A 23,891-nucleotide genomic window follows, 5' to 3' on the forward strand; every position below is an offset into this window, starting at 1 on the left:
TCAACTCCCGGCGGCGGAAAGAGTCACCTCGCTGCCGTTGCTATCCTGATTGATGTGTGGTCTATTCCAAGTCTTCAAGTGGCCTATTCGTTTCCCAAAGAAAAATTTTATCGCGCAAAAAAATTAGCCTTCCAAGGAACTCCTCTTTGCAAACAAGTTCGGTTACTGCTGTCAAGGATCCCTGTAGCTCTAATCGAGACAGATTCGGAGCCGAGATACTGGGTTAAGGAAAGACCGGTTGCTTACCGTCTACGCATGTTGTTATGATTGAGTCTTCCCGGAAAATAACTTGGGTGAGATGTTCCGGATCGATCACTTTTGACTGTGTACGCAGTGAGCCCACCCATCTTTATGGACGCCATGCACGGAAAACCCGAGTTTCAGCTAGGCGGGTGCCTAACTTCGGAAAAACTTTGCGATAAGGATAAGGGCTTGGACTTACCATGATCGGCGGCAAAACGGCAGTCCGTGCACGCTCTTGGACACCATGCACTGCGATTCCGTCACCATTTTCATCATGAACGTGAACTGAGGCAGCGATATTCGAATCTGATCTCAATCTACTGCCTGATAAGCTTTCTGCCTGCATCCTGCCAGTGGGATACTGATGATTATGCGACGACATGCTTCCTCGGTGTTGCTGAGCAGCTGCCTATATATCAAAGCCACAGACGTCAGGACTTCATGTCAGGATACCGAAAAGCCCTCATATAAGAGGGGCTAAATCTCTCATGGTTACGATAAAACGACAGTTGAAATAAGGGCCGTACCGCTTTTGGCTTGTGAAGCATTGCAACGCTGAAATCCCACAGTAGCAACCTACAATCGTTGCCAACACTTCCAAACCTATATGTACGGTCATCGCACCGCCAGGGGTCAAATGCGACACTAGAAACCCAGGAGTGGTGTCCTTCACAGCGTGCAACAATGCGGCGCTCGTTGAAGGACCAGATAGAAACTAGGTCGTCCTGACCCCCTGTCACCACATACTTCCCATCCGGAGACCAACAAACGCACATCAAGCCACCATAGTAACTGCTGTACACGTCCAATAACCTGCACCATGTAAACATCGTGATCTTACCAATGAAGATTGTGATTGTGGAGCCTACTTTTCTTTTACGAAGTTGATGACTCGTAAACATTGATCTTCTGAAACCACTGCAATATGTTCACAATCTGGCGAAAAAGAGAAAGCCGTGACTGCACTCTTGGATACTGACCAATATGATACAGGATTGGTCCGCTGGTTTTTTGATTTGACGGACTTTTTTACTGCAAAGTACTTCATAAGGTTCGCAGTTCCACTAGCTGGCGCAGCATCTTCTGCCACTCCGAGCGTGTCTGGCACGTCTTCGGGCACAAATAACGCATCCTCTTTCTCTTTATCGTAAACTATCAAAGAACCATCTTGATGTGCGGCCAAAAATAGATTTTCTGACCCCGGCAGCCATTTTATATCAGTAACGGCATGTGAATTTATCATCCCCTAACCCATGAAAAATTGTATCCAGTTAGCCAAGTGTCTCGGATTCACTTTTTTTCCAAGAGGTAAAAAAAAAATCTACATTTTTGTTCAGCCTCGCGTATTTGTTTGACATTGGATCAAACCAAATTATATCCCCAGTAGAGAAACCAATAATCACGTCTAAATGACTGGAACTCCTGGTGAGCTGGTTGACATCATGGCAAATTGGATGTGCCTTGGTGAAAAGTATCTTTGACAAGGGTTCTTGCTATAGAAAAACAAAAGATATAAGTCTTCGATTATTGAAAGTTATGGTAAGGTAAAACTCTTGAACCTTATTCGTAGAATCCATATCTAACCAGTTGAAAGCCCTATTGATATTTGCGAAAACGAATAGATCTTCATCATTCCTCTCTGCAAGCCTCTTGGCTAGGTTTTCGTGTGGAATGATTCTCGAGACGAAAGATGAGTTGTTTTTTGCGATGTTGTTTTTCGGCTTCTTTCTCTTTGCTGCATCTTTCCCAGTAGCCGCCGATAAGGATGAATTTCCTCCTCCAAATTTCTCGGGGTGCATTGGTATCACAGTGTCCCCATTCTTAGATACACTACTCCCCGAAGCCGCCTTCCCAAGAGAACTTTGATCATCAGTTTCGGCAGATGTTCTTGAATCGCTCTCTTGATTTTCTTTGCCAGTAGAAAATGTTTGGCTGCGGTAGGGATGCGGTGAGCTGCGATATCTAAGAGACACAAGTGAGAGCTTTGTACCAGCTACTGTAGGTTGCGGCGCAGTACTCAAAGGGTTCAGATTGGTGACGGGAGCTTCAGAAGGATGAGGAGGGGGTGTCGCAAGGAATATATCTTCCTTCAATACGTATGTCCCTATAGCCCTTTTATTAGCGATGGCGTCCATGAAGCCTATGTCCGGGCCTATGTCCGGACTTTGGGGCGACGTTGCGAACCTTCACCAACAGAAAATCGGTGCTCTGGGCCTTTTGGATACAAAATGGTGTTGTTTGTCTCGATCACCGGCATAGATCCAGGAATTCCTGTACCCCATGGGCCAGCACCAGCAGTACCTGGGTACCGCGGAGGAGGAGGAGGTAACACGAACATCGAGCTAGACTTAGGGTTGTTTAGTAGCTATAGTTATCAAGTATCAAATTTGGGTTAATAAGTAGGACTATAAACTGGAGATGAGAAAAACAAGAAGGGGGAATCGTAGGAAGAGATTAAAAGGTCGGGGAAGAGGTCGGGGAAAGAAGATGGTGTGGTCTCACCAAGATACCTGGGCATGCTAGTTCGTGGGGTTGTGGAGTGCATAACAAGGGTGCATTGCGGCTGTAAGCAACCTCCAATTGTGCCTGACAGCTTACATCAACGACGACTTCAACCGCGAGAAAATATGTCACAGGTCCTCTGATCAGACATCAAGGCCATCGCCTACTGTACCGTAGTTAAACATTTGATTTTACGCGACACCACTAGCTAACGAGCAGTCACCTATCGTCTCTGAATTGTGAAAATTATAGTAAATCCAATATCGACGGTAATACTAGACCTATAGAACCACATCTACATACTAAGGCTTGCCCCGAATCTTCCTGTTGTTGGGATAGTAAATACCTCCCACGATTAGTGCCAAACCAGGAAGTACTACGTCAGACTCTGTGAAATACCAATTCAGTGAATCACTGGTGATGTCGACCTATCATTCTGAAGGCTACGCGCTGGATACTCAAGGCTCAATGCCAATGTGGATCACATGATTCATAGAATTGTGATTAGTCGCTGAATAAGCAACTTTATACTACAAGCGGCCTTGAATTTCGGAGACAGAGGGGCACTACGGTCCTAGGCTTGATATATCATGTTGCCTTCGAGCGCCAAAACTCCCTCATTTACCCTGCAGCTCACTTGCATATAAAAACCGGATGTAGACCAGCCAATAAAACTCTTTCCCGAAGATATAGACGATCAAGATAGAAGCTAGTAAGAGATTGAGACATGTGATGCCACCCCCCCCCCCCCCCCCCAAATGGGCTTATTGCCTGCTTGGTCTCAAAAGTCCCAAGACTGAGATCTTAGGTCCATCCATTCCTAAGTTTCCCGCATCCACAAACAATGGATGAGAAATCAAGGTGTAAATTCGTTGTTTATAATAGCTTCTTGTCAAGCTATATATGTACATGATTTAGATGTATGTAGACATCCGGCGAGACATTTCCCAGCTGCCCACCAAGGCGCAAGATTAGATTTCGCGCGAATTATCTCTGTAAAACCAGTAACGTTTCTTATGAGCGAATGATTAAATACTGTGCTGTTTACATACATATACATTTTGTTTATATACCGATATTTTGCGCTTATTTTTAAGAAATTAAATCATGTGTTGGATCTCCTCCACATGAACAGGAGGGTTAATATTGTGCAAGCTGCATGTGTTCCTGTTAGAAATTTCTACGACAGGACATCAGCGGGAAGAGGTAAGGAATTAAACATACTTGTGACCCCTGCTGCAATATACATATTGGTTTTATCAACTGGCTCTGGCTCTGTCCGCGGAGAAGCCGTATTTGGAGACAAAGCGGCCTCCGCAATCTGCGAGATAATGTCAGTAGGGATACTTTTGGAGTGCTTTCGAGACAAACCGTAACAAAAAGTTCAGAAATCGATGTCCATGCTGCACTAACATGCAGTGGAGCTGGCATCCCAATTTCTCGTGTGTAGATATCCGGCTGTATTTCCGCTCTCTGTGTAGTCTTGTCTAGATCTGCTTTCAATGCGGCAAACACTGCTGGCAATTCATCAAGCTCTGGGTATCGGTTCTATAGAACCATTAGTGTCTTCAACATTATCTACAGGCTGTAAACCTACTCGTAAATCCACAATATGCGCAAAGCTATCGGGGTCTGAAGAATCGTATGTGTAGCAGACAACATCACACGCATTTAACTTTGCTTGGTTTTCCAAAATAGCTGGCTCCAACTCCCCGAGCTCCTCAAGCTATGGTTTTGTTAGTGACAGTGAGAATGAGATATGAGAAGAACACTCACGATCAAATAGCATTGCTTCCCTCCTTGTAACTCTACGCTGTTAACCGCTGTACGCGGTTTTATCGTTGGGTGGTATGTCGAACTGAATGTTCTATTCAAAAAGGCATTCAAAATTGAACTTTTCCCACTACCACTTGCTCCGAGGACGTAGCATAAAACTACATTCCTCTCAACCTTCCCCTGCCTTCTCCTCTTTTTTCTTGGCTTTGTAAGCTTTAATGCTGCAGTTGTTCCTCCTTTTTCGCCACTCTCAAACCCAAGATATGCCAAATAAGCCAATGTCGTTTTCGGATCCTGATAGGTTGTCATACTCCATTGGGCTAACCATCCTTGTAGGGTTATGTGACCAGCTTCGGACCGTACAGTAGAGGAAGGGAATGAGGAATCCACCCAGGACGTTGGAAGACCAGGTGTGGGTGCAAATAGAGCAGATAACTCATCGCCGTTCAAACCCCCATCATTATCTTTGTCAAATAGAAGAAACAAATCTACAAAGAAGCGATACCCTAGGGCAGATAGTTCGGCAGAGGAGTTGGGGGGGACTTCAAACCTAAAACCGTTAGATATCTGCCAAGCACCTCGAGAAGAACACCGTCGCTATAGATAGGTACGTACTTGGGGTGTAAAAAGCTATCCTTCAGACTCAAACTATCTGTGTAATTGAAAGTCCGAAGTATAGCCCATATAGTTTCATGTCTTCCCTTCTCCGCGAATGTTTTGTTGAGCACGATAAACCCTCTCTCTGATATTCCCTCATCGGTTGCTGAGCTGGGAGAAGCTTTCCCAATCACAGCCTTTATCTCCTCTAGTTCTTCATCGGTTAGAGTTTTATCAAAGCATTTTTTCTGCAGAAGAAAGACGATTAATTAGCGTCAATTATGTATTAAGGTTTATCCTCTTTACCTGAAACTCTTGGATTTCAAAATCATTCAAGAAGCCGTCTTGGTCCTTATCGCATAAAACTACAGGTGCAATTTAGTATAAGGGGCTCGAGTATTTGGCAGATGACAATACTTACAGAAGATACGCTGAAGAGCCGCTGTTGCCGCTGGTTTGAGGTTCTAGATGAGATGAAGCATTAGTACGCCACTCATAGACATTTATAGTATATGGGAAAGTACTTGTTCTTTGGTGTCATAAAGTGGGGCAATTGGGTGAGTGACAGCCTTCTGGCAAAGATAGAACAGCTTCATTCCAAATATTCGACGTTAGTATCAACCCGTCTACCTGTTTCTCAACTTGGTTAAAAACCGACCTCATTAATATTTTTCTGCTCTTTTGCACTAGCTCTAATACAAGAGTCGATTTCCTAGAGTAGGATCAGTTAGACACCCAGCACAACAATATTTATTGACACAGACCTTGAACTCAAGCATTATTGGCATCATTTCCTCCTCTGGGTTAACATCTGGAGAGAGGTCACTTTTGTTTGCACAAAGCACTACTGGAAGCTATTTAAATCATCAGCTACAGTTTTCACATTGCTTGAGGAGTTGACACCAACATTCACCCCTAGGCCACGAAAGAATGGAAGCCTGTGGAAGATTGTAACGGTAAGCCACTTTAACTGCCAAACATTCTGGAACAAGACTGACCAGAATAATGAGACCCGCTCATAACTCTAAAGGATATCAGTATAATATTATATATTAGTGGAAGACGTAGATAACAGACGTAATGATCTGAGTAAACCAAGCATATGACATTGGACCGTCGTATCTCTTTTGAGAGAGTATTTCGCTCGTGGGGAAGAGCTTTATATAATGGCTTCAGTCTTTTCTTTCCTCGACAGCTTGGCTAGCTTTCCTATCAAAATCGAAGAACATACCTGTGGTATCAACGATTGTGGTAGTGACATTTTCAGGGGCCCCAATAGTAATTGCAGGGAGAACCGGCTGTATCTTGCTCGTCACAAAGATATCCTTAACTAAGGAGGTGATCAACGAGGATTTCCCAGTGCCTGCGTAATACTTTTTAGCCAGTAATTCTTTCGTCTCACGGGGGGCAAGCAAATTACCCTCATCTCCACACACTACTATTCGAACGGTGTCTGTCATATTTTTAGAGCTCCTTGCAACCCTAGAAGGATGTTGATGGTGCAATAGACGTTGCACGGAGGTTAGAGGACAGCTTCAAAATTCTGGTCGCAGAAGGAAGCTGTTGTCGTTTGTGTAACGACGAAAACGATAGGCGCCGAGCCTCGGGTTTGTATTACATAAGCGCCAATGCTTAGCCACAACTACATCATGTAGTGTTGGAGCTTAGAATTAGACGCCTTCCCGGGCCATTCGAACACCCCCCTCACTCGAACAGTTGATGCTTATTGGTGGAGAAGCCCAATTCAAGAGGTACAGAAACCGGTTACAGCGCAGATATTTTCTTTTTTAAGTTAACTGTTCGAGTGAGGGGGGTGTTCGAGTGGCCCGGGAAGGCGTCTATTGCGGAAATGTGGCGTTGGAAAATCGCCCTGCTCTCGGCGTGATCGTCGGTCCCTGTTTCCGCAATAATTCTACCGATAGCTGTACGAACCCTACTGAGTCTAGAATGAGGTTTTTAATCAGTTGTCAAATATACAAGATATGCTTGCTCGAAGGCTCCTATAGGGCTATAATAGATCTTTCTGCGAAAGATTGTTAACAAATGTTCTAGATATATCGATAAGGTACCGAAAAAGCTTGTGTGTTTGACTTTTGACGTGTCCAGGTTGTATGAAATACTACATGTAATTTGTGAGTACACACATCTAATAAGTATATAATTATAACCTGCATATGCAATGTGCTTTTATAGTCTTCTGATTGGTTCATTGAGAGATGTTTTTGTTTCACTTGAAACATGTTGTGTTGGATATTAACATAGGGTATTGTGCTGAGTGGTGTTAGAGTGTTAATAGGGTTGCTACTGGTTCTGGGAATCGATAGTGGTTCGATTTTAGCGTTTTGGTAGCTGTTAAAGGGATATACCTGTAGTTTTAACTGGAGAAATTGTCTGACTTATCCGTTGATATATGGGGATAATATATCAGAAAAGTCACATATTGACCAGATCAGATATAGTGATGGACTTTGCCTGCCAGGAGGGGTCGAGGGCCGCGCAGCGGCCTGAGAGCCCCGACTGACAGGCAAATAGACAAATAAGCCGCAAAGCGGCTTGCCTGTATATTGGACTGATTGATATATATATAGTACCGGCCGAAGGCCGGAAACTACTTGTATGTATATATACTTAGTATATCTTTAGCGATGAAGACCGGGATAGGCGAAGCTCTACTGCTATGGATTTATCTACATATCATTAAGAGAGCGTGACCAATCAACAGATACCTAGGCTTTGTATAACGATTTTACATCTAACTTGGTTCCTACAGTTCTCCATCTCGATAACTTATTCTAATAATCTATATACATGCATTTTAAAAAAAGCTTGTATTCGCAAGTAACTCATTGTACGGCTGTATAAAGTAACAAATTACATGTGTATGCAACACTCAAATACTATCAAACCTTGTGAGTAGAATCAGCTCATGATCGAAGATGATGCACAACCGGACGCCCTGGCTCAACATTTCACCAGCACCATCTAAACGCCCTTGATAATGACGAGGCATATTGATATTCCAGGCTAGCATGTAAATATATCTGACGTTTTATTTAATTTCGGGCCCGGGGCTTTGGGCCGCTCGAATAACTATTTGACAGCCTAAAATGCATATCACACATACAAACACTCTGTAAAAGTGTTAGTGGTGTAGTGGATGATTTAATGTCCCCGCCCAAGCCGCCAGAAGGGAAGAAGGAGTGGAGAAGGTTTGATTATGCGCGCCACGCCCGATTTTCCCTGCAGGAGGCGATTTCTTGGCGACCGAGTGACGGTTCATGATGCTATTCTACCTACAAGACGCTACACTTTTGTTAAGGAGAGTCATGAGATAGAGAGGGGACGAAAAGAAACAGCTCCAGCAAGAATGGCACAACCGGGCAGCAACCAGGGGCTATGAAACTAATCGAATAACGAAACACTTATCATGATCTAACCTCTCATGCAATTAATAGATTAAACAAAAAAAATTTAAATAACGATCTAACATCTCTTAATTATTTCTCGGGCAGAACAGCTCAGGAACCAACAGGGGCCGCGTTCCCTTCATAGGTAGGGAATAGAGAAAGTAAACATAAAAGTAGAAGTGTAGGATAATTAAGTACCGAGATCTATGCGCATCACAGCTTTGAGAGGAGCTTCCTGCATGCTGCTGAATTTTTTTTTTGGGGGGGCAAGTCGCAATTGGGGTCCCAGGAGCATGGAGGCATCAAGCTGAGAAACATGGTACTAAGTAAGTGAGGTTCGCCAATAGGTAGGACTAAGTGGGCCAATTCTTTGTAGTTTGGATAGAAGATCATCCACTGATTCCGCCCAGTCCCTCCTGGCATACCATTGGCTTGCTCCTAGTTCTTGGAGTGATACGAGCACCAGATAAGGTTTACCTCATCATCAAAGCACAGCGTTCTTCACCATAAACACCACATGATACATCTCATCCTTGCCTCCCCTGCATTTCATCCCTTCCCGCCATTGCCAGTATTCTTTGACAGTTTTCCATTGTATATTCTGGCTGTTTTTCCGGATGCAGTGAGGGTATCTTCACCAGTAAACTGACGATGTCTTCAAGACATATTAGACAGGCTCGATCTTATCCCTTGCTGATTTGTGCTGCCCCCATATCGGGCTACATCTACATACATGTCATAGTCGCATTCCTACCCTCTGCGCGAACAGGCCTATGGTTAGACTGGAGCGCCACGTTTATCGCTATTTCGGCGATCTAGTATCCATTGCTAGCATTAGCATTGTCTCATAACCTCGCAGCGTACATCAAGTGCTAAAACCAGCACACCTAAAAAGAAATCGAAAGCCTGCCATATCCAAATTTTAAGAACTTCGTATCCCAGTAGCATAGTGACAGCGTAAAGTCATGCTCGAGCTAGCGCACAATTCTTTGAAGTACAATTTACCACGGAAAACCCGGAAGCTCTATAAATTATCAGACCCAAGAGAACCGCAAACAAGGCAATACATAGTTTACAAGAGACCGAGGGGGTAATACAATAAAAGTTATAGTAGAACCAAAGCTGAGATAACGAATGATAAGAAAAGAATATAAGAAAAACAAGAAAGTATCAGCAAAACAAATAAGCTAAAGGGTATTCGCTTCTTGCAGCTGATATATTTATTCTTTCAAACACAAATAAGAACCCAGCCCATCAATCAACTCCACTATCAACCAACCTGCCTGCCTGTCGGTACAGAGATCCATCGCCGCAATACCATACAGGCGGAAAAAACAATACAAATATGCGAACCGGAAAAGATAATGAAAAACCAACCTCCACCATACGCAAAGCCGTTTGCAAAAAAAAAGCCACCTTAACATCGTGCCTCATCAACCTGAGCCCGATACAGCCCAATCACCACATATCATCACTGCCTGCTATTTTGTCCTGACTGCTTGAAGAGCCCTCGCCTCCAGCTCGATGGGAATGCTTCCCCCCATTGTTGTGTTCTGATCGATTTGATCCAGAATTATCATAGTGACCGTTGCTTTTTTCTTGCCGGTCGCGCCGCGAAGCTCGTGATTGGGGTCTACTATCAGTGCTTTCATTCCCGCTATCCTCGTATTCGTACATCTGTGAGTCGTCCACATAGTCGGTTCCGCCCTTTGAAGAGGCCTAAGTTCGATCATCCAAGTTAGGAATACGCTTTCCAGATCATTAGAAGCCAACAAAGTTTTATAAGCTTACATCCTCGTACTGGTAGTACTGATTCCCCTGTGGATCCGTTTGCTGATGACTCTGCTGCTGCTGCTGGTGGTGGTGGTGATTTTGCTGCTGACTCTGCTGCTGCTGCTGTTGATTCTGCTGTTCTTGGGCTAGAACCTGGGCCTGTTTCTCCCGATGGCGTGCTTCTCGACTAGGTGCAGTAGTAGCCTGTTGTACCAGATGCGGTTGTGTCTGCTGTACCTTTGCAAGGTATGAATACATAAAGTTGCTTAATAGCACCTGTTGTTGTAAAGGTCTCCGCGGATTCGCAAGCTTCAAATGAGAGAGCCGATAAATAGCCCGCTCAATATGTATCGGAAACCTGGTGTAGTAGAAGTTTTGCTGTGGTTGCTCGCGCGAAGGAGACGGAGACGGATTCCTGGATGAGCCACTCTTTGATTTAGAGGTATCACCTCCAGATTTCTTCCGTGAGCTCCCAAAGAACGACAGGATCCCCCCTGATTCCTTATCCTTGTCCTTCTTTTCTTCTCCACGGGATTTTCTGGATTCTTTATCGGCCTTTTCATCCGTTTTGGTCCCAACGGGGTCGGCAGTTATTACCTTTCCGGTATTACCTAGGTCTATAGACTTTTGGAGAAGATCAAGGCGAGTGTTATCATGGTCTTTTGTTGATTTCTCTGTTGATTTGTCCGATGATTTGGGTCGTTTTTCTTTCCGCACTCTCTTCTCTTTATCTTTCTCTTTCTCTTCCTTCTCCCTTCTCTCTTCTTTCTCCCTATCGTGTTTATCTTTGGCCTTGTGCTCTGAATCTCCTAACAACCATCCCCAACTTGATTTTCTCGAAGACTCTCCACTTCCTGAAGAGTCCGGTCTTCTCTTATCCTTACTGTCATCCACTGTATTGGCACCCGGAACCGTCATAAGCTGGCTGGCTTTTGTGAGATTGCCTGGTTGCGGGGTTGCTGGAGCTGAAGCGAGAGCTGGAGCTGGAGCTGGAGCTGGAGCTGGAGCTGGAGTTGACGGCGCTTGGATAGATTCATTCGACAAATCGGCCGCAGAACCACCAGGTGTCCTTACCATAGCTGGTCGTGTTTGTTTTGGAGGCTTATTCGTTTGCGAGGGGGGATCTAGCGAAGAATGGCGTTCAGGGTGGACTATCTTTTTAGGTTCTTCCGATGGCGGGGGTGTCTCAACAATGCGCGGTACCGGGGGTGCGAGTTCACTTGTCCGGGGCCTAGTTGTCCCTTTTGGTGACGAAGCCCTTCTCCTTTGTTTTTGTGGCGGTGGTACAGATTTATGCTTACTATCACCAGAAGGTTTTGGCTGCGTTGGTGTGGAAACATTGGATAGGTCAATTGAACTGGCGGATGGTTCTGTGGCCGGCACCTTCTTGTTAGCAGAACGAGTTGGCTTCGAAGATTGCCCCTCTGGTTGGCTCTTGGTGGAGAAATGGGACGGTATTGAAGGTATAGGCTCCGTTGATACCCTTTGCAACCCAAACCCTGAGGGTCTCCCAACTAGAGGTGAGGATGCAGTATATTCCTCAGTATCTATTTCTGAAGCCTTTACTTGTCTTTTCGTGAAAGATTCCCCTTTTCGAAGGCTTCCTCTCCTATACGTCGTTCTGGTTGACCGCCGAAGCCCTGCTCCTGCTGGGTGAGCTTGTAATATTGGCATATCGCCTAAGTAACCATTAGAGTCCGGCCTCAGTATCCAAAGATCCATATCAATCCTACCTTCCCCGTTTCTTCTCTCAACACTCAATTTCCGCATAAGTGTGTTTGGATCGTTCATCAAGTCTTCCAGCTGTAACTGAGGCGGCCCCTCCTTTCCAGACCGCCGCCTCCCCAGTGCCTCCGTTCCATCCCGGTATCCCTTTGCACCATCTGAATGATCGATTTGTTTTGATAGCATTGATTTCTTCCTCCTTAGCCCAGGACCACCGCTGACCTCCGCCCCATCTGGTGATAAAGATCCATCCCGTTGTGGTCTACGAATCTCATTCTTCTTCGCCTCCAGATACGCACTAAATTCCTTCGGGGCAAGTTCCGGATGTAGGCGTGCTGGAACCCAAAAAACGCTTCCCGGATCACCACCATCTTCCGGAGGTGTAGATGGTATAAACGAGTTGAACGACGGCAAGTCGGGATCGGCCGTGGAAGTGACGTCCATAGACATCCGACGAAGGGCCTGGAGGTTGCTTATCTCCTGAGCCACAGCAGCCGGATCGGATTCGTAGTCGGTGTCGTGAAGAGGAAAGAATTGGTTTGCAGTTTCACTGGGTGACCTTGACGGGGACGGTGAGCGGTGAGCTAGTGCTGTTGAGCCCGGCAACAGTTCGTTTCCCTGAGACCCGCCGCTACTCCGATCTCTCCCTGACCCGCTTGCGCCTGTTGCCGAAAACACAGAGCTGTTCCTATTCTTAGCCCCTCGTGAAGAGTTTGGGTATGCGTCCGATGGTAGAATGTAGCTTTGTCTTCGTCCTTCTTCATCTATGTACTCGCCATACATATCCCCTATTGCTTCGGTAACATGATGATCAGGGTCAATGGATAATCGTGAGCCATGGCTAGAGGTGAAGCCTCTAGAGTCGCGTGCCCGTGATGCAGTCTAAGCTAAAACATCAGCACGGATCATCACGCTGACAATCACCAAGACGGGTGCTAAGCCGGAATGAGAGAATGGGCTTTAAGGGAAATACGAAAGGGCTGAGGGTTGAGCGGGCGGAAGCTCATTAGAAAGAAAAAGTTAATAGTATAGGGCATATATATAAGAGTTACACTTGGGGTATGTATTGGTAGTTGCTTGTTCTTCTCTTTCTCTCATGCACGCACCTTCATGGACGAGCGGCGTAATTATAGAAGTCGAGATATGGAGGACAAGAAAACGAGTGCCTGACCGTCGTGGGGCGTCCGAACTGTCAGTGCCCAACAAGGTCAGGCCCAGGTCATCTGCTGCTGCTTACACCTCTACCTGCGTCAGTTGCTGGCGTGCTCGTGGTCGAGTTCCCAGGGCGAGGATGTGCTTAAAAGGGGGGGGGGGGGGGGGGGGGGGGGTAGGAGAGGTAGATGAATCGAAGGGGGCTCTGAAAGAGGGGAACAGATGAGGTTGCTGTTTACAGTGAAGGAGGAGGGAGAATACTGGGGAATAGCTGGGTGTTGGTATCTAGACAGGTATCGAGGTAGTATTGGTGAAGGAGGTTGTATTTGCCATTTACCCAAAACGTTTCCTCAAAGCGTGTGGAGGGGCAAGACGAACCAAAAGAAAAGGAAGCGATTCGAGCACTTCGATAGCAGCAGCAGCAGATGGTAGATGCTGTGGCTGTAGGTACTGATCTTCCCTCTTTTTTTTTTTTTTTTCTTCCCCCCTTCCGCTGCTGGGTGGGACAAAATCAATCAATCTGCTGACGAGGGTCGCTAGTGGTGAGTGGATTTCCTTGCTCTATATATATATTGAACCTGCTTCAGGTGACGGCGATCCTCTGAGTTCTTGTTCTTGCCCTTGGTTTTGTTCTTGTTCTTCGCCCTTAACCTTTCACTCATCTCCACACCAGTTGACCGCCGCCCCGCTCCCCCCAATGGAGAGAGAATGTGAAGAATAGACCCTAATATCCCTTTCAATGTTACATGTATCCTATCTACTTTACTTGCACCTCCACGTACGTACATGTAGTTTATACCACATGATATCGAATGCGTTCACAAATAGTAGCAATGTCCTACTCTAACAGACAGGAGAGAAGAAAAAAACTGGTGGAGGAAAGAGCAAGAGCCATATTTAGGCAAAGACATTAGGTTCGCGGATGCGGATCGTGTAAACGTCGCCGCTGCGGGGATATTCCTCCTCGGCCCGCCTAGCAACCGGTTGTTTTCCCCTAAACTTTATGGGTACATACATGCTGTACCTTCACGTACGAAATAGGTGCCTAGAGTACCCTATTCTATGGAACAAATCAAGTCGTAGCTACAGGACGTGGGATGTATCCTTACACCTTTGTTCTACCCATAAGAGGAGAGTAGGTATATGTACATGTATGTAATCACTCCTGACCAGAAAGAAATCTACCCACACTATGGACCGTGTTGTGTGTGCTCTAGATAGGGGGCTGTAGCCAAAAAGGGCCATATACCTCCAGCTCCTAACCGCTCACACGAGTCAAGAAGAAATAGCATAGCGGTTATCTACAGACTAGACCGCGGGCAACCACTGAATAGCGAGGCAGAGGCCCAAGAAGTGGCTGCTAGCCTGCTGCAATCTGGACAACCACGCATCTAAAGTACTCTATTCAACAGGACAGGGAAAGATACCTATTCATGATCGACTTTAGCCAATCTGGATGGATCTGTTGGATCTGGAACTTGCAGTGGTTCAAAGGGTACTCTAGAGTACAGCGATTCACAGTCATTTGGCGAATACACCCATTTGGCGAACAGGGATTAAGGCCAATAAGAATCAAGATATCTTGGTCAAACTCGAAGTTTTACTGGTTGCTGGCTGGTTGCTACATACAAATTCTCCAAATGGGTGTATTCGCCAAATACCTGTGAATCGCTGTACTTTCGCGCCGGTCAGATGCTGGTTCGCTGTTGAGATGAAATGTGAGACCTTCCATCTCTTTAACTGCCCTGTCTCAAATCATACGCTGCAGTTCTGTCAATCCTTGTATGTAGCGAAAGGAGATCTTTCCTGTTTTGTTGTGTCAACAAACACTGGATCATGTACCCTCACTCGGACAACCATTTGGCACCGACGCGGATAATTGATTGATTGACTGATTGATTGACTGATTGATTGATAATTCATTAGTTGCCCAACGCGGACAAGATTCAGGCGATAATATGCAGGTTACTGCTATCTAATTCTTACCTGTCGAAATGCATCCTAACCACTTGAGATAAGTGGCCGTCGGTTCGAAAAACATGTCTATCCCTAATGACTCCTCTTTGAAATGCTCTAAAAACATCCAAAGGTTCCAGAAACGCATGTACCCATATTATCTCCCTTCTTTAATCTTAACTTAGTACCAAAAGAAATGATCAACAGGCTCAGTTTTTCGGCCCAAATCCAGCCCACCACTGCGCCGAAATACTAACCTAGTCATAAGTAATAACTGAAAGCACAAAGGAAAAAAATAAAATACAATGACTGCCTTGCCCACTCGTTAGATCCTCCAGGAGGAAAAAGTACAAATGGAATCCGAGGGGAAGGGGAGATAAGACATGAAATGTGAGTACAGATATATCAAGTGATGGTTAGTGGCTAAAAGGTCAAGTGCGGGAAATCGGTGATATATGTAGAATATGGGAAGTTCCAAATATTCCATCCCGAATGCATGCATCCTGATGTAAGGAGACAAGCTAAAAAAAAAAAAAAAAAATAGAAAACCTCCCATGCAGATGAAGAAAGAAGGAGAAAGAGAAAACGAACAAGGACAAGGACAATATAAGATAGGAGGAGGAATAAAAATATTACTAAAGCAAAAACCAAGATTTTGTAAAAATAAAAATAAACAGAGCCTTTTTCCTTCTCCCGACCACACGTAACGCCCAAACACATAAACTCGGGGTGTACCCGTGATATATTACAACAGTACCGAACCCAGATATCCATGCTTCTGCAGCCGCTCCGTATCCAACTGCTTATTCAGTGGATTCGTCGGTGTCCCAGTTGGACTTCTCTCGCCGACGGCCAATTCTGCCAAATGTTGTAGACTGCCGTGCCCAGGTGGTATATCTGACATACCAGGATTAGAATTACCAAACCGTTCCTGTTTCCGTTTATTGATCAAATCCTTGAGAGTAAAGTCCCATCCCAAATTATCTTCCTTGGTAGCAACACCCTTACGATCTTCCAATGTATCTGCAAGCTGCTGAATACCTTTCCAAGCCTCATCTCTTGTTTCTGGAATCTCGCTCAACTCCATGAGAGTCATGAGAGAAAGTGCAGTAAAATGATGGTTTAGCGGCATGGTAGGTATTTGGGGATTCGCCAGCATGACTGTGATGTGCTGAGCAGGGCCTAAAAGCTGATGTGGTTCTGCCGAATTGAGTCGAAGAGTTAAAAGCTTAACATGATGGTATGCTATATGGAGAAGCTTTAAGGAGCCCCATATATCATCCACGCTTTCCCGAAACAGCTCGAGCTCGCTACGAAGGATTTTTGAAATAATAGGCTTGAATGGCGCCGCCGATGCCGAGTCGACTGTGATAGTAAATGCTTCTGCGAGATGCCCCAAAATATAGGAGAGACCTGTCGGTCGGTCAACCCAACTGTAGCCAAGTTTTTACGTTCATTTTAAACTTACGTGCAATATAGTATGGGGCCAACCCAAGCAATTTCTGATCATCAGGTACAAAGGCGAAGCTTGAGTCTGGTATGAATAGTGGGCTTGAGGTGCTTATCGCATGCCAACGGTCCAACACAAATAATACTACCCATGCCCGTCTACCAAGCTTTTCGTCAGAGTCAGGGTCACCACCCGAAGGCTGTTCTCGGTTCTGGCTGTTGTGTAACTTGAGGTTGTATGCCAACCCCACAGCTGCGCCAAGCCACGCTGCTTTCGGCGGCCCAAATTGCCCATGTATGGTTGCCGGTCCGTGATTATCGGCTTCAAGGCCCATAAGTATCATTGTCTGTAGATACAAAAGAGTTGTAGGCATAGTTCTCACAGCGGGGTTTTCGAACTGAGATGCCACAGTCAATTCACACACCCTCTTCGCATTCGCTACTGGTGAGTTTGCCCGAAGAGTTGAAGATGAGTTTGTTCGCACGGTAGAATAAAGTGCTTCCAGGAAAGCTTCCCGGACAGAGAGAGAGCTATTAGCTAGGCGTTGATGCAAACGGTCTTTTGAATGTGGTAGCAACGGAAAGGTGGGATGTATGAGTTCGTAGTACCTATGTAGTGTTAATCTTCAAGCTAAGACAGGGCCCCAACCTGATTAAACGTTTCGGCTGAGACATCACTTACTGATCAATAGCTTGGTCATCCCAGTCAAACCCACACAGGTCAACTGGCGTCGAGCTCGCCGCCGATCGTTGCATGTCGGGCGCATCAAAAGGGAAACTAACGCTCTGGCGCCGGCCGCCAACATCTGATCCCCCCTTCCAATATTGGCTCATACTGGTTGGAGAGATAGTTCGATATCCCGACGGCATCTCAGACGTAGATGATGGGGGCTGGAGAGGTGATTGGTGGGGTTGCGGTTGATGCGGGTGAGTGAGAGGAGGTGGAAGAGGGGGCGGAGGCGGGGGCTGCTGCTGGGGGTGGGGCAGCTGTCGTTGTGGCTGGGGTTCGTGCTGCAGATGTTGCGCTCTTTGTTGATGTTGATGCTGGTTTGTAGGATGAAAGGAATCTATAGACGGTAGTCTTTCGTTTGATCTACCTGTGGGTTGCGATAAAGGTTGGAGGTGCATCGAGGTTTGGAAATCGCTTGAAGAAGAGAGCGCTCGCTTTCGACTTTTTGATGCGCTGGGGGGTCCATTCGGCGGTGGAGACGTAGAGTCGGATGGCCCCGGTGAATGGTCTCCTTCACCCGTCATACCCGAGCCGTACGAATGTAGATCACCTGTAGAAATAGAATTCTCAAGGGTGTTTAATCTGTCGGCCAATTCTTTGATGTAGCTAGGACATATCTTTGATTAGAGAGGAAATTGTAAGTTCGCGAGACTGTGCTCTCTCTTACCCTTTGCTTGGCCCTCGCTTCATAGGTACCCTACTAAATGAACATTTTGATCCTACTCGCTTGCAACTCGAACACTGTTCTACCCCTGACTCCGAAGTCGCGTCGCATCGTATCTACACATCGCTTAGCAGGGCTGCGCAGTGACGCAGGCGGCTTCCAGAAATTCAAACCTTTTTACGACGACACTCATCGCAAGCGCGCGACACCTTAGATCTTTTTCGCGGTGCTGTATCACCAGAAATACCATCCAATCCTTGCGCCGAGTCACTCAACCCCATTGATACTGTTCTTGGTGAAATTGGTTGCCGAGGATCATTTACCGAAGGTCCTGGTTGACTTGCGCTAGTCATTGGCGAAACAATTGGTGGTAGACCTCGGGGTATGTTCTCTCCTGATGTAGAGAGTAGCATCGAGCTCGGCGGGGATAGTCGCTGATGATGCGAAAAGAAAGAGGATGAGCTCCCATCGCCGGGGGAACTCGTAGGGTTGTATTGTGACTGCACGGGTTGTTGACGTTGGTCGTTATTGACCTGCGAGTGTGGATGCTGATGCGTATGTAGGTTCGCACGTGGAGTAGAAGACGACGAGGCGAACAGAAGCGGACTTTTTGACCGAGAAGAGCTGGCTGCAACTGCAGGAACCGTGGCCCCGGCAGCCGAGGTATGTGACGGAGTGGCTGCAACTTCCGCCATTGCCATGACAGAGCAGTGAAAGAGAGGCGATACTCGATCAGAGCAATAACATAATTCGCCGAAGTGTTTATATATATATTATTTTCTTACTTCACCCCCCGAACAGTCCAATAAAAAGCTTTTGTATGTACTGTACGCAATGAAATAGGTATGTATGTACGCTGTGTGTGTTGCCTTATGTACTGTTTTGACCTTTTTTTTTTTTTTTGTTTATAGGATTTTGGTGGATAGTGTATTTATATTTGGTTGCCTGTGTAGAAGTATGAATGGCTATATGGAGAGATGGTCAGAATACGGAGAAAGATAGGCGTACTAAACAGCGTAAGGTGTATCAGATCTGACTTCTCAAAGGGGAGAGGAGAAGATGGGATAGTAGTGGGCAGTAAGAGGTAATATGTGTATGGGAGGGAAAAGCAGGAGAAGGTTGAATGCGGAGATGGAGGCGGAGGAAGGAGAAGGATGAGGTCTGTGATGGGGGAGAGGAGAGATGGAAGGGGAACAGATCTGACAAGCCAAATATGCAAGAGTGTGCGGGGGGCTTTTTTGGGTTTCGGGAGAGCGAAAAACGTGGGAAAAATATGGGGAGACCGGAAGAGGGGGGGGGAACGTCTTTTCGGGGCGAATGAACCCCAGAATCCTCACAGGGTTTTTCTCTTGCGCGCTGCTCGTTATGCGCGCGTGCTTTACTTACTTGTTTAATAGTACCCAGCACGTATATAGTGTGGCCATGTACCAATGGTGCGAATCGAAAACAAGCACAGCAGAACTCGCAGGGTCTGCGATGGGGAGAATGGGGGAGAAGGGATTACCGCAGCTAACTTCTAGTAGAAGCAGGAGGGCAGGTTCCAAGTGACCCCGTGAGCCGGGAAGACCGATGATTGCTTGTGTCAAATGGACCGAGTACTGGGAAGAAGGGGGAGGGGTGTGAGAATTGTGTGGGGACGGTAATTTCTGGGGGAATACTGGGGGAGAAGCCGCTGCAGTTCCTTGGGAAATCAATACCTACTTGTGGAGGAGAGGAAGGGAGAAAAAGGGATAGAGAATTAAACGGAAGAATCCTAAACAAACAACTAGCGCACAGACAATTGTACTGCAATTGACTGACACCGGAGAAAAAAAAAAGATGTTTTATGCAGGAGCAATTATGATGGGACCCTGAATGGAAGATGGTGATAGATGATGAGCAGCAGCATTAAAAGCAGCAGCAGCCCAACGACCAGTCTTCATCATCCTCCTTGTACCTGCTACTTCCCTCACTCACTCACTCTGGGTCACCGTTTCTCTGTTTCTGACTCTCTCTTTCTCTGTCTTGGGGTCTCCAGCCAGTTATTCCATAAATACTCGCCACCAGAAACAGTAGGAGGAAGAGAAACTGGTTGCTGCTGCTGCACAGCCCGTGGCGTTGTCTCAAATAGAACCGGAGTCTTTCCGACAATCGGATGAGAAATATGTATGTTGGATGTGGACGGAGAAGTGAGGAGGGATGGAGAAATCTCGGTACATACACACGCGGAGGCTGAAAGGAAAAATGACGGGCACGGTGACGAGTTAGACGAAGGCTTGGAACGTCGTTGCGTGGGAACACTGGGAAGGTGGGGTTGGGCTAGGGACTTTCTCGGATCCGGGGGTTGGAACTACGGGTTGTCGTTGGTGTGGAGAAAAGGTTGGAGTTGGTCCCAGTTGACATGACCCTTGAAAAGGTGCTAAGGGAGCCACACTTAATAAGGTAACTGTACTACAGCTTGTGAACCTCATGTCATTCATCTCCCCCAGAGTCCCGGTTTCCCCGTATTCCCCAGTACCACTATTTTGACGTCCTCTATACTTCGGAAGGCAAGTGGCCACAGTGTGAGAAGAAAAGGAAAAAAAAGGAAACACCAAGCAGAAGCAGAAGCAGCAGCAGAAGAAAGAAAGAACATGCCTTCACTAACCGAGATACTTGACCACTAGGACAATAAACAAACATCAGCAGGTACCCTCGCAGAAATTGCTTCTTCAACAATTACTCCTGCTTCCATGATGGGTTCTGTAATAGGCGGATCGAGCTCCCCTCCCGCCCCAGAAGTCCGGGGTAACTCGCATGCTGCTTAACACCCCTCACAAAAAGCTCTACGGGGAAATGAAATGCAGTCCGCATACATATGCACTCCTCGTTGTTTTGGGTTACACGAGAAAGAACTGACAAGGAAACAAGTTAAAACCGAATGGGTTTTCGCAGTGGGTGCGAGACACGGGACTTAACCTCGGTGAAAAATCGGCTGTACCCTTCTTGCTTCCCGCCAGTTCGCGACTGATTCCAGCTCCCCGGCCAAACGGTCAACAGAAGATGACTTCTGCAAATCAAAAGTCAACAGCCAAACCTCAGGGCTGGGAGGCCTAGCTCACGATAAACTATGTCGATCTTTTACTCAACATGATTACTGTGGTCCGCTTAGCTTCTGTATCCTGGCCGCCGACGGTTGGGAGAAGAGTTCTTCCGGGGAGGCTCAATTCGCGAAAGGAAAGGGAAAAGAAAAGAAAAAAGAAAAGAAAAAAGCAGCCTCCGGCATGTAGCGGGGAAAAAAAGAGAATCACCGACACACGCTATGTATGACGATCTGTACCAAGCAACCACCTGATCTAACCTCCATGCGAGCAGGTACTGGTTAAGTGTAATTTCGCAGGTTCTAACTACTGCGAGCCAATTTTATCGGTTGGGACCGAATCGCCAAGCCGGGGAGGGAGGGGAATCATTGGAGGTTGTATTTCCTACCGGATTTTCTGCCAGTCAGCCGGATGAATCTACTGCCGATTTCCGGAGCCCATAGAAATTCCGGTATTAATTTCAAGGCCGTGAGGAAACGAAAAACTACATATCACTACTCCTGAGTGAAGATGTCGGAGGATCTGTTGTTTGGTTAAGCTCTTTTACTTCTTTAACGAAGGGCAAAAACCGATGGATTTCCCGTGTCGAAGTAAACGCTATTCCGATATGCATTATCCTAAACAGGGAATATCTGACAGGTCACTCGTGTCTCCATACCCTCGCTTCCTTGTACCCGCGAATAATTTCCATCCTCATGACCCAGCTCCAGCAAAAGAATTTTCCGCTTCACCAGGCCCTTCGTGGAAAGTGGGGTCCGTCAGCATCAAGAAGCCGTTTCCCCGCTGGAGGCCGACCACGGCCAACTCGAGACGACGAGGGTTCCCAGAAGAGCACCCACATGTTTCCGAGTGAAACGGATCATCTGAACAGTGAATTGCTAAAACGATTTACATTTTAGCCGGGAGGGGAAATTTGGCCTTAAGATTCCCACTATTACTAACTAGCCCTTTCTGTTTTTGTTCGAGGGGTCTCCTTTTGTGGAAACGAATAGGAAATGCTTACACCTGTAGGTACTCTGCTGTAAGCATTTGTGGGGAGTGGCTATTTACATCGTCGACTTCAACCCAGGAAGAGCCTGAATGATGTTAATCATCCAGGGGTTTTGTGACCCAACCCGATGGATAGTTAGCTCGGAATAATCAATTCCGGAATTTCAAGGGGAGAAGCCGGCGACGGGTCCGGAGACCCCCAACGATCGAGGAAGTTCAAATGAGGGGCATCATCACGCTCGTCTTTCGGATCAACTTTGGTGGACTGTCATGCCTCTTAACACCAACAACCGCCTTCACACCGGTGCAACGGTGTGTGTATGTATGTATGTAAAGCAAATACATACACATCTCATGCTCCACGGGTATTCCGTCATAACGGAGCTTTCGCTTCAAACCAGTATTATAGCAAAGAACAATCTTTGCCTTCACTTTAAGACAGCAGAGGCAAGGCAGTTTTTACCTATATTCAACTCAGCTCAGATACACATAGCTGTGCAGAATAAAGTCTAAGTAACCCCATTTTACAGCGGGAATGCCGGTGCAGGAACCAGCACTACTGCAATTTTCATAGATAGGGCTAGACATCGGCACTGAACCATACGCGTAGTAATGGTACACGAGAGACCATTGAGACAGGTATAATGTGCATCAATGATCACCAGGAGTGTCGATGCACGTTTGTTCCTGAGTCCTGACATCAGTAGCGGACACTGGTCGCTATTGTGGTGGTTGTTATTGTTCTTTTTTGGGATTAGATTAGGAAGATTCCTAACAGAACCATAACCATACCCCATCTTCGCCAGGCATGGCCCCGCCATTTGATGTTGACCGGAGATCAAAACAAAGCAAGCTTGTTGTCGTTGTCGTCGTCGTCGTCGTCCCAGTCGCGTAAACATCGAATAGAAGTCTCTGCGTGTGCTCTCTTTTTTTTTTTTTTTTTTTTTTTCTCCTTTGGTTTCTCAGACGTGGGTTGTTGTGCGTTTTTGTGGTCGTAACAAAAAAAAAAAACAGCAGTCGCTATTCGTTGATTGGCCAACGTGGATCCAGAGGTGTCCTTAATAGCCCGTCTCTCACCTTTCGTACATCTTTTCTTTTCCACCCTTCCCCCACGCGTCGTGTTGGCTGTGTGTTTCTTGACACCATCCCACGTTTGGTTGGGGTCTGTGATTCCTGCCTTATCTGGAATGAATCACCTTGTCTGGGTTTCTGGGTTCATAAGATCCATAATATTGCTACTTTCGGAACATTTTACTTTCGTTTCAGTTTTTGCCTTGCTAGCTGGTGATCTGTAACAGTAGGCAGTGAAGAACAGGAGTGGAAGTGGTGCTGCTGCCGTGCCGCAGCCTTTCCTGCCGGGGCCTCCATAGGGACATATGAAAGGCCTTGGCTCAGATCTGTCTATTAGAACTGGACTGGAGGAGGTGGAGGAGTGGAGGAGGTGATGGCAGTGGTGGTAATGAATGGAAATGGTGGTGGTGGTAACACTGGTAGTGGTAGCTGTGGTCCATAGAGACGGCCGTAGGTAGAACAGACTGCACGTTGGTTGGACTTGTTCTGTTCTTTTGCCATCTTTAGGCCCTTCCTGCTTCTGGATCAGGTTGCTTCTTTCTGCACCATCACCGTCCAGTCAGCATAAGGCTTGCCAGCGCGGCCTCTCCGCCAATCTGAGTCCACCATCCCTTCACCGATCCTTGCCCTTTCGCCTTTTGCGATTCCCGTTAAAGCTCCCGTTTCTCCCTGCTCCCGGCCTCCTCTTCTTTTCTCTTTCCTCTTCTTCTCTTCCCATTCCTACACCTTTTCCGCCCCTTGGATACTGAGAAACTCTACGGATTTTGGTGTTCCACTCGGACGTCCGCGTGAACGCT

The 23,891-nt window shown here is 46.5% G+C and overlaps 4 protein-coding genes across 4 annotated transcripts; all 4 read right to left on the reverse strand.

Annotated features, from left to right (window-relative positions):
- LAJ45_01908 (uncharacterized protein) lies at positions 1-2,581 on the reverse strand (the record flags this gene model as incomplete). The annotated part of the gene is made up of 10 exons (XM_046111500.1): positions 1-83; positions 247-322; positions 443-652; positions 771-968; positions 1,018-1,056; positions 1,113-1,161; positions 1,224-1,489; positions 1,569-1,736; positions 1,803-2,347; positions 2,428-2,581. The coding sequence occupies 10 exons, from the start codon at positions 2,579-2,581 to the stop codon at positions 1-3; spliced, it is 1,788 nt and encodes a 595-aa protein (XP_045975444.1).
- Positions 2,582-3,850: 1,269 nt separating this feature from the next.
- Positions 3,851-6,578, reverse strand: LAJ45_01909 (uncharacterized protein; the record flags this gene model as incomplete). The annotated part of the gene is made up of 16 exons (XM_046111501.1): positions 3,851-3,900; positions 3,970-4,066; positions 4,117-4,293; positions 4,343-4,471; positions 4,522-5,071; positions 5,137-5,366; positions 5,425-5,483; positions 5,540-5,582; positions 5,643-5,708; positions 5,777-5,830; positions 5,883-5,972; positions 6,026-6,056; positions 6,117-6,142; positions 6,196-6,275; positions 6,350-6,481; positions 6,539-6,578. The coding sequence occupies 16 exons, from the start codon at positions 6,576-6,578 to the stop codon at positions 3,851-3,853; spliced, it is 1,854 nt and encodes a 617-aa protein (XP_045975445.1).
- Positions 6,579-9,983: 3,405 nt separating this feature from the next.
- On the reverse strand, positions 9,984-13,135 carry LAJ45_01910 (uncharacterized protein; the record flags this gene model as incomplete). The annotated part of the gene is made up of 4 exons (XM_046111502.1): positions 9,984-10,244; positions 10,317-11,977; positions 12,032-12,905; positions 13,130-13,135. 4 exons carry the CDS (start codon positions 13,133-13,135, stop codon positions 9,984-9,986), a joined length of 2,802 nt encoding a protein of 933 aa, XP_045975446.1.
- A 2,741-nt stretch (positions 13,136-15,876) lies between these two features.
- On the reverse strand, positions 15,877-18,675 carry LAJ45_01911 (uncharacterized protein; the record flags this gene model as incomplete). Its single annotated transcript, XM_046111503.1, has 7 exons — positions 15,877-16,544; positions 16,600-16,739; positions 16,832-16,902; positions 16,964-17,189; positions 17,263-17,916; positions 17,978-18,090; positions 18,148-18,675. 7 exons carry the CDS (start codon positions 18,673-18,675, stop codon positions 15,877-15,879), a joined length of 2,400 nt encoding a protein of 799 aa, XP_045975447.1.
- Between the last annotated feature and the right edge of the window lie 5,216 nt (positions 18,676-23,891).

This window comes from Morchella importuna, assembly GCF_003444635.1.
Source record: "Morchella importuna strain M04M26 chromosome Unknown Morimp01GS003, whole genome shotgun sequence".
NCBI lineage: Eukaryota > Fungi > Ascomycota > Pezizomycetes > Pezizales > Morchellaceae > Morchella > Morchella importuna.